At 61.1% G+C, this 10,185-nt stretch overlaps 1 protein-coding gene across 3 annotated transcripts in view; it reads right to left on the bottom strand.

Moving 5' to 3' along the window:
* Nucleotides 1–4,443: 4,443 nt before the first annotated feature.
* Nucleotides 4,444–10,185, bottom strand: part of NAV1 (neuron navigator 1) — a 78,761-nt gene continuing 73,019 nt past the window's right edge. For all 3 annotated transcript variants that reach the window (XM_074849978.1, XM_074849979.1, XM_074849981.1), the window contains 4 exons: nucleotides 9,934–10,130; nucleotides 9,292–9,410; nucleotides 8,865–9,062; nucleotides 4,444–8,311 (listed from right to left, as the gene is read on the bottom strand). In XM_074849978.1, the coding sequence (XP_074706079.1) occupies nucleotides 8,216–8,311; nucleotides 8,865–9,062; nucleotides 9,292–9,410; nucleotides 9,934–10,130 (610 nt within the window). In that variant the 3' untranslated portion in view covers nucleotides 4,444–8,215. The remainder of the gene's footprint in view (nucleotides 8,312–8,864; nucleotides 9,063–9,291; nucleotides 9,411–9,933; nucleotides 10,131–10,185) is intronic.

The following is a 10,185-nucleotide window of genomic DNA, read 5'->3' as shown; positions in this document are numbered from 1 at the left end:
TGAACCTCACCCTGACCATTCCCAACTCCACCAGATCCCTCAGCGCTGGGTCAACCCGACTCTTCAACCCCTCCAGGGATGGGGACTCCCCCCCTGCCCTGGGCAGCCCATTCCAACGCCCAACAACCCCTTCTGCAAAGAAATCCTTCCTAAGAGCCAGTCTGACCCTGCCCTGGCGCAGCTTGAGGCCATTCCCTCTTGTCCTATCACTTATTACTTGGTTAAAGAGACTCATCCCCCTCTCTGCACCCTCCTTTCAGGGAGTTGCAGAGGGCCATGAGGTCTCCCCTCAGCCTCCTCTTCTCCACACTAAACCCCCCCAGTTCCCTCAGCCGCTCCCCATCAGACCTGTGCTCCAGACCCTGCACCAGCTCCGTTGCCCTTCTCTGGACACGCTCGAGTCATTCAATGGCCTTTTTGGAGTGAGGGGCCCAAAACTGAACCCACTCATCGAGGGGCGGCCTCACCAGTGCCGAGCACAGGGGTCAGATCCCTTCCCTGTCCCTGCTGGCCACACTAGTGCTGATACAAGCCAGGATGCCATTGGCCTTCTTGGCCACCTGGGCACACTGCTGGCTCCTGTTCAGCCGGCTGGCAATCAACCCCCCCAGGTCCCTCTCTGACTGGCAGCTTTTTCAATCATGTCACCCCAGTCACCTCACCCTGTGCTGGTCTGTTCACACCAGTCACCCCACATGGTCACCTCTCACTGATGACCTTCCCCAGACCCCCTCGCACCGGTCACACCCATGCCTGCCACCACCACACCCACCACGGGGACCCACCACCCCAACTGGGTCCCTGCCACAGCCACAGGAGAGCAGGACTGAGGCAGGGGGGGATGGTGGCACCTCCACCTGGCCACCCCCAGAGCCAGAGGGCTCCTGGGAACCCAACTTTGCATTTGGGGCCAAAACAGCAAGAAAAATCTGATGGGATTCAAGTGAGGAGCCCAGGCAGGGAGCAGAGGGCGACGGTGGTGGCTGGTTTGCCCTCACTGTGGGTTCCCCATCCCTGTCACTGGGGTCTCAAGTGGGGAGGGGACCCTGGGGCACCCCTTGCTCCCTGCAGATGAGCTGGGGACAGAGAACCTGCGGGGTCACCCCAAACCCACCCCGGCCAGGGGTCCCCCACTTCCACTGCACCTGGGTTCCAGCACCCACGCCACACCAGGAGGTGACAGGCTGCTCCAGCCAGATCAACTCTTGATGGGACTGAGGCCCCTGAGTGGCCTGGAGCCACAGCAGTCTGGCTTTGATGAGCAGGCACTGCCCATTAGTTAAATTAAAACAGAGGTTCGTCAGCATTTGTGCTTGGCAACACAAGCAGAGGCTGTTCCAGCTGAAGGGAAGGGAAGGTTGTGCTGGGGGGTCCACATGGGCCAGAGGTGGTGCCTGGAGCCGGGGGGGTGACCCCCGGGGTCCCAGGTCAGCTGGGAGCTGCATCACCTGAAGCCACTGCAAACCCCGGGTCCCCATGAGCCCTCTGGGCACTGGGTGCACCCCTGCGTGCGATGTGGCTGTGACACCTCACCCAAAACCCCAAAAATGGGATTGCTTCTAAATTGTAGACAAGGGTTTGATGGGTGGAACATTCAACGGCTGAGGAACTGACTGGATGGCCCTGTCCAGAGAATACAGTCTATGTCTCAATGTCCAAACAGAAACCAGTAACGACTGGTGTCCCTCAAGGGTCCGTACAGGCACCAATACTATTTAATGTGGTCATCAATGATGACAGGGCGATCAAGTGCACCTTCAGCAAGTTTGTGGATGACACCAAGCTGAGTGGTGCAGTCGATACACTTGAGGGAAGGGATGTCATCCAGGGGGACCTGGATGGGATGGAGGAGTGGGCCCATGCAAAGATCATGAAGTCCAACAGGGTCAAGAGCAAGATCCTGCACATGGGTTGGGGTAATCCCTACTATCAGACTGGAGGATGGATGGACAGATGGACAGATGGATGGAGGATGGATGGATGGATGGATGGATGGATGGATGGATGGATGGATGGATGGATGGGTGGATGGGTGGATGGGTGGATGGATGGATGGATGGATGGATGGATGGATGGATGGATGGACAGATGGACAGATGGATGGATGGAGGATGGATAGATGGATGGATGGATGGATGGATGGATGGATGGATGGGTGGGTGGATGGATGGATGGATGGAGGATGGATGGATGGGCAGATGGATGGAGGATGGATGGATGGATGGATGGATGGATGGAGAGCAGCCCTGTGGAGAAGGACTTGGGGGTACTGGTGGGTGACAAATTGGGCATGAGCTGGCAATGCTCACAGCCCAGAAAGCTGACTGTATTCTGGGCTGCATCACAAGTGTGACTAGCAGGTCAAGGGAGGGGATTCTCCCTCTCTACTCCACTCTCGTGAGACCCCCCTGCAGTGCTGGGTCCAGCTCTGGGGTACCCAGCACAAGACAGACATGGACCTGCTGGAGCGGGTCCAGGGGAGGCCACAGAAATGGTCAGAGGGCTGGAGCACCTCTGCTATGGAGAGAGGCTGAGAGAGTTGGGGTTGTTCAGCCTGGAAAAGAGAAGGCTCTGGAGACACGTTATTGCAGCCTTTCTATATTTAAAGGGGGCCTATAGGAAAGACAAAGTGAGACTTTTTACCAAGTGGCAGGACAAGGGACAAGGGTTTTAAACTGACAGAAGGTGGGTTTAGATTGGACATAAAGAAGAAATGTTGTACGATGAGGGTGGTGAGGCCCTGGCACAGGTTGCCCAGAGAAGCTGTGGCTGCCCCCTCCCTGGAAGGGTTCAAGGCCAGGTTGGACGGGGCTTTGGGCAACCTGGGCTAGTGGAAGGTGTCCCTGCCTGGGGCAGGGTGGTCTTTGAAGATCCCTCCCAACCCAACCCATCCTGTGGCTCTGTGATAAAGGGCTGCATTTCCCTGGGGAGGGAGGTGCTGTTGGCACAAAGGGTCACCTTGGGAGAAGCTGCTGGGTGCTGCTGTACCTCGCCTGGGCGCCGCAGCCCAGGGTGCTGCTGCACGTGCCAGGCCCTGTGCTGACGGCTGAGGTCGCACACCCGGCGCTGCCATACACACGGTGCTGCGGAACATCCTGGGTGCTGCACAGACATGGTGGCTGTAGCTGACACATCCAGGTGCTCCTGGGTGCTCTCTGTGCCCTGCGTGAGGGGGGGGTGCCCTGCAGCCCCTTTCTCAGCCCTCCCAGCCCCGACCTGCCACCCCACACCACAGAGACACCCAGAGCTTCCACCAGCTGCTGAAGGCAGGGGAAGGGACCCTGCACGGGGGCCACATCCCTGCTACAGCACCAAGCCCGTGGGTGCTGTTTCCCGAACCGACAGGACCCTCCCCTGCCTGTCACCCTTAAAACACACAGCTGAGTTTTCCCAAACGCAGGTTTCCAGCTGAAATCAAAGCGTCAGCGTCATCCCTGCGTGGCCCTTCTGTGTCCCCCGGGGCCTGGGGACCGTTGCCTCTGGCCTGCTGGCCCTGCACCACAGCTGTCAGGCTGGAAATGCCCATGGGCCACCACGTGTAGAGCCCAGCACGGGACCTTCTGCTGCCTGTTCCTGCCTGCACAGGGCCACGGAGCTGGGGATCACGCACATGACAGATCTCTGTGGATGAGGGGCTGTGGCTCCCCAAAACCAGCCACGCTCTCCAGGTTCAGGATTGCACCCGCCGGTAATGAACTTATTCGGGCTCACCCTCTGGCCAGGAGCTGGGAGCCGGTGGGAAGTGCCCTCTCCTGGCCTTGCCTTCACCACTGCAGCCTGCTACAACTCATCACCATCCCGTGATTAATTAACGGCTCCTGAAGCATCTGTCCCCACTCCAGCATCACTGAGTGGAAAATAGCTTTGAGCACCCCGGGGAGGCCCGGGATTTCCCTTCCCTCAGCTGCAGCCCCATCCTCACCCCCACGCCCTGCTGCAGGGCAGAGCACCCCGTCACTGCCCGAGGGACCCCGACCCACTCCCATCCCCCTGAGATGTCGGGTGGCATCTGTCACCACTGTGTCCCTTTCAAAGGGGAGATGGGGACCAGTCCTGGCGAGGTGAGAGGGGCCCAGGGGGATGCCCACCCGCCCTGAGCCCCCCGCTCCTCCCTGCACACTGCGGGTATGATCTGCCCCTCCTGCCGCAAGAGAGGGGCCTCCCCGCTTTCAGCATCTTGCCGAACAGCCAGGATTTCAAACCAGGAGCATTCGGGCACGCTCCAGACTTCACAGGAGCGTGATCTTGGATCTAAAACCACTCCCAGCATTTTGCAGAACAGCCAAGATTTCAAACCAGGAGCATCTCAACAAAGCCGCCCTCCCCAGATTTTGCAGGAGGGCGACCACTGAGGTTAAGGCAGGACAAGCAGCCCTGTCCTGCCCCTCTCCCACGCAGGGAGGGGCCCGCGGTCTCCCCGACACAGGACCAGCAGCCAGGCGGTACAGGAGATAACTTTATTGAATCCAATGGTGTTAGACAGACGACCGAGAGAGACATGCCGGTTGGTGCGGGCAGCGTGGGCAGCAGGAGCTGACTTGGTGCAGGGCTGGATTTGTTTCTGTCTTTCGTAATTTCCTCAAGCCTTTTCCTGGCTTCCTTTTATACTTCTTTTAAAATTTCTTTTAAGTAAAAACAACTAATCGTGGAAAGAGTCCAGATGGTGTTTGTTCCCTATGATTGTTCCCGCAGCTATGTACAACGTGGGGTTGGGTCTCAACATCAGGTATAAAATGGAGCGAGTTTACAAACTTGGAGGATGCAAGGAAAAAGCAAAGACAGACAGGCGAGAGCAGTAGAAATCTGGACCAAAATCTTAAAGAGAAATTTAAAAAGTGCTATAAAACCCCTCGGCAGGAATACCATGCAGTTAAGAAACACAAAACCCAGTCAATTACACAGATCATCTAAAACAGGAATTTGTCCATTTCGTCTTTTATTTAATTAAAAAAAGGTTGTTTGTTTTTAATAGAAAAAAGCTAAAATTGTAAGATTCAGGCCACTGGGCGGCAGCAGCTCGAGGGGGCAGGAGGGTGAGGCGCTGGCGTCTCCCAGCTCCAGCCCCTCAGGAGGGCTCCTGGCACTCCCAGGGGCCACGGGCACCTTTGGAGGTGACAGGCACCCTCAGGGGGGTGACGGGCTCCTTTGGGGATCACAGGCACCTTTGGGCACAACAGGCACCCTTGGAGGTGATGGGTCACCTGTGGGGGTGACGGGTCACCTGTGGGGGTGACAGGCACCCTCGGGGGCAGCAGGCACCTTCGGGGGTGACAGGCAGGGGGGTGGGTTAGTGCAATCCTTGGACCCATCCCCCTGGGCACAGAGAGGCTCAGCCCACAGACACCAGCAGCCCTGGGGACACTCGGTCCCCAGGCCCCCCGACAGCTGCCACACTCCTGGGGACATGGGGTGCTGGGTGTAAGGCAGGAGGAATCCATCAGGGCCGGTGCCCTCCAGGCAGGTAAGCCCAGCAAAAGCCCCCACCATGCCCCCAGCACCCCAGGGTGTGCCTGCTGGCATTGCCCTCGCCCTTCCCGGTCCCTGTGGGGATTCCTCCTGATTTACACCACAGCGTGCCACTCCCCTCCAGCACACCCCTGCTGAGGTTATGGGGCAAGAGGCAGCCCTGCAGTGGGGAGGGATGAGGCAAACCTGCAAGAAAGAGGGTGGGGGACACCCGGCCGCGCAGCCCCAAGTGAGCTGGTGACGGGGACAGTTTGGTTGACTTTTTGGTGGCTCCCTGGGGGTGTCAGAAAAGAAAGTGAGGCCCAGCCAAGGCTGCCCGCGGGCCGTGCAAAGCGAGGGGTGCGTGAGCCCTCCCCACCCACGGGACGCCTCTGGGCACAGCACTGCCCAGGCACCCAAAGGTGCATCGTGCCCGTTCCTGCCCAGAGCCCCGAGGAGGGCGAGAGGGACTGGAGGGGAGAGGCAGGTCCCCACCGCCGGCCTCGAGCGGCTGCTGAGCCGGTGTCTTGTACAATCAGAAAAGAAGTCAGCACAGCACAGTTATCACAGAGTACAAAAAGAAAAAAAAGAAAAAAAAAAAATAAAAAAAAGAGGAAAGAGGCGCAGGGCCAGGCCCCACCAACTCACGCAGGGCGTTCGACTACAGATCTATTTACAGCGAGTCCTTAGCCGATGGCGGCAGCACAAGAGAAGGTGAACAGAAAGCCCTAGCGTCCAAGCCAGCGTGGGGAGGGACATCCCTGTGCGGAGGGTCCGGGCTGGCCGGCCCCGGGTGGCAGTGGGGAGACGGCGGGGAGGCTGTCGGACAGACGGAGAAGTGAGCACCATGGGGCGCACGCGGCAGGGCCGGGACGCGCCGGCCGAGAGAGCACCGAGGGCAGAGGTGGCGGCTGCCTCCGAGCGGCACCGGCGGCCAGGCCGGGCCTTGGAGATGTCTGTTCTGGAGGGTTGTGAGGCGTCCCTGAAGGCCACGCCAGCCGTGACATGCGGCGGGCGCTGAGGATGCCCAGTCCCCAGCCTGGCAGGGCTCAGGGACAGGAGGGGTTTGGCAGACCTGGCCCTGGGGTCACCTCTCCCCAGAAGGGAGCTGAGTGCAGGAGCTGAGCTAGATGGTGGCGGAGAGGAGCCGGGGGCCCGGGGCCCAGCTGGGCTCAGGGAGGGAGGTGCTGGCCCGGCCGAGCACCCTGCAGCCCACCCTGGGGACAGGCCAGCCAGGGGTGCTGAAGGCAGCAGCCCCAGCTCGGCCGTGCTCAGGCCAGTGCCAGCACCCCTGTCCCACCCCAGCCAAGCTGGCTCTGGGGACAGTCCTAGGACACTGCAGCCGGAGCAGGCTGTGACAGCACCAGCCCGAGCCCCGCGCGTCCCCTTCCCGCACGGCCGGGGATTAAGGCACCGCGGCAGCACCAGGGCTGATCCCCTCCATGCCAGGAGCCTCGCCTGTGGCAGTGCCACAGCAGGGCCAAGAGGACATGCGGCAACCCGAGGTGTCCCCAGAGCACCGACCCGGGGCACAGCGAGACCCTGCCAGGCTCGAGGGCACAGGAAGGCACAGAGGGGAGCCAGGGGCACAGGGACTGCCCCCAGCACGGCTCACCAACCTGCACCCCCCCGGCTGGCAGCACCCAGGAGACATGGGGCGGGTTGTGCGCCCCAGCACCAAGGGGAAGGGATGGGGCAGCAGCACCCTCCCCCTGCCCAGGCCTCGGCCAGTGCCGGGGACCTTGGGGAGGGGCCCGGGGCATCCTGACCTGGTGGGAGACCCCAGCCCCAGGGCCAGACTCTGCCTTGTGCTTTTGGGGAGGGGGGAGGCGCCAGGCAAGGGGCTGCTCTGGGAGCATCCCGCTGTCAAGAGGTGCCAAATCCCATCTCAGTCAAGCTGGGAGGCCCCAGGGGGTGGGTTCAGGGACTGGAGATCGTCCAGTGAGCACCAGTTTTGTTACAGAGGTGGTTTGAGTGGTGGAACCAACAGCTGCAAAAGAAACCAAAGGGAAAGGGAGCTGCTTACAGGGAAGCAGTGGGCACCGGGCCACGTGCTCCAGGCCAGGAGAGCAAAGAACCAGAACAAAAAAGGGACCAAAGTGAAGTCTGGACTCAGCCAAAGGAAAATGGGAGGGGGGAACAAAATAAAATAACCAAAGCAGGGTTTATTGGGCTGTCCTGGTCGCAGTGGCTGCCATGCAGGTGAAACGGGGAACGTACAAAGACAGTGGCAAGAGCCACGCTCCTCCTCGGCCAGCACTTCCCGCAGCAGCGGCTCCCTCGTCGCCTGCCCTCGGCTACGCCTGGCTGGGTGGGGAGGGAGCTGGAGACCCTGCGCCCGCGCTCTCGTCCTGTGGCCACACGCTCCTCCTACGCCCCCCAGCTTTGGCCCAGGTGGCTCCCATGGGGTCCCTGCCCCACGCAGGGGCCTTCCTGCGGCTCCCGGGAGCAGGGGCTCAGCCACATTGGTCGCCCTGGCCCCAAAGCCCAAGAGTTTGCAAGTAGAGACAGAAAAAAAAAAAAAAAACAACAACCCAAGAAGAGAAACCAGGATTCTCCTACCCCCAGGGTCGGGAGGGGAGACGGCACCTCGCGCTCTCCCACGGATGAGCCGAGCTCCCCCACGCTCCGCCGGGACACACCGGAGCCCCGGTCCTCTCCACTCGCTCGCCAGCCCCGTGCTCCGGGATACCAAAGGAAAAGGAGAGCAGCCCGGCGGGAGCAGCGGCTGGCGGTGGCTCCCCTCTGCCTGGGCCGGCATGTCCGGGCCTCACAGAGTCGACTGCAGGTCGGGATCCACCATGGTCTCACGATCCGGAGACTCGATGTAGTTGGCAGCTTCCTGGAGCTTCAGCAGCATGGCCATCTGCGGGGAGAGGAGCGTGGCACCACGCCCGAGGGGGACGAGAGCTCCGTGGCTGCCCTGGGGAAGCCAAGGCCACCGGGCCCTCCTCGCCCTCCCAAATATCCCACCCCGAGAAGCTCCTTAGAGGGTAAAGAAAAGCCCAGAGATGCTGCAAAATCCCTCCTTGTCACTGGGATGTGGCCTTGGACACAGCTGGGATGCTCAAGGCTGCCAAAGCAGCGCGGGGGGCATCATCCACAGCAGCCTGCTGTCTGCCAGCAGCCCCCCCGGGTGACACGCGTGTGCAAGCCCCACTCTGTGTGTGGACACGATGCCCCGTGGAGCACCACACCGTGCCCGTTCACCACCACATCACAACGTGCCTTGGTGTGCACCATCCCACACCCGCCACCCCTCCCAGGAGTGCAAAGTGTTTCTGTATCCCCAAATCAGGCTTTTTACACTGAAGAAGAAAAAAAAAAAATCACTGGGAAAACAAAGCTCCACCTCTCTCTCCCCTCTCCACTAGCACCACCCAGCCCACCGCCCGGTGCCCGGGGCAGCAGGGCCGTACCAGAGGATCCGCGTCCAGGGAGCTGGGCGTTGTGTCTTTGACGGTGCGCTCCTCGGGAGGGGAAACAGTGCTGTGGGGCCCGATGGTGGGTGGGGGAAGGTGGTAGAGCTTGGACTGGTCCTGCTGCGCTGACGGCCAGGGCAGGGTGTCCCGCACCCACTCCACAGGGTCCTCCCAGGCTGCTTTCTGCCCGTGGACCTGCAGGCAGGGAGCAAGGAGCAGCTGCCTCTTCAGCATGTGCCAGAGCTGGGGACGGGGCACCCTGAGCCCCCCCAGGACAGCACAGGGCAGAGCAGGGGCTGACAGCGGTGCCAGCTGTGCCCAAAATCCCAGCGCCTCCCCTCTCCCCGCCCCGTTGGACTGCTGCATCAGCACGTCCCCAAGCACTGCTGCTTTGCATCCCCAGGTGTCAGGCAGCTCTGGATACCTTGAGCCCATCTTTTGCCCCCTCCTGCAGGTAAGGGATGATGGAGTTGTTCCACAGGTCGATGAACCAGGTCCGGAAATCCTCAATTCCAATGGGGCAGGACAGGAAGAAGCAGGGACCTGCCGGGGAAGGCAGAGAGCAAAAGTGGGACCTGAGTCGCTCTGCTCCAGTCACTGGCCCTGTGGCAACACAGCACCAAGGTGGGCAAGCCTGGCTGCGCAGGGTGCCCTGGGCTCCACCACCTCCTGGGAGCAGCGTCCAGGCAGCGGCTGCCTGGCACACGTGGGCACAAAGCAAGCTCCCAGGCAGCAACGGGGCTGCCCACTTCAACCTACCCCCCCACCCCAAAGGCATGGTGAGGCAAAGGGAGACCTGCCTGGGAAAACACAGCTCCTCCGTGCCCAAGGAGGGGTCCCAGTAAAACAGGCAGCCTTGGCCGACACCAGTGACAGCTCCCACGGGGCACGGGAACAAATGCCACCAGGGAAAAGCAACATTTGTGTGCATCGTCCACTGGCTTTTGGCTGTGTGGGTCTGGGGGGCACGGGGCAGCTCCCCAGGCTCCTTTGGGAGGGTTCTGCCCCAACCCCTGGGGCCCATAGCAGCATGAGGTAGAGGAGAGAGGTGTGTGCAAGGCCGTACCGATGAGGAAGTCGGAGGTGCTGTGTTTCTCCAGGAAGGTGTGCAAGTGATACCAGAGCTTGGGCACCCAGTCCAGCACACGCAGCAGCTCCTCCTTGTTGGCATTGACGTCTGTGTCCGACTCCAGCAGCTTCCGCCGCAGGTAGCGCACCAGGAAGCCGTTGGCTGGCTCCACGTTGTTGGAGAAGGTCAGCATCCTGGGGGAAAGACTCAGGTGGTCAGGGCTGGGTCCCCACACCAGCTGCCCTGCTC

This window comes from Strix aluco, chromosome 25, assembly GCF_031877795.1.
Source record: "Strix aluco isolate bStrAlu1 chromosome 25, bStrAlu1.hap1, whole genome shotgun sequence".
Taxonomy (NCBI): domain Eukaryota; kingdom Metazoa; phylum Chordata; class Aves; order Strigiformes; family Strigidae; genus Strix; species Strix aluco.
This window is presented reverse-complemented; position numbering and strand designations above follow the sequence as displayed.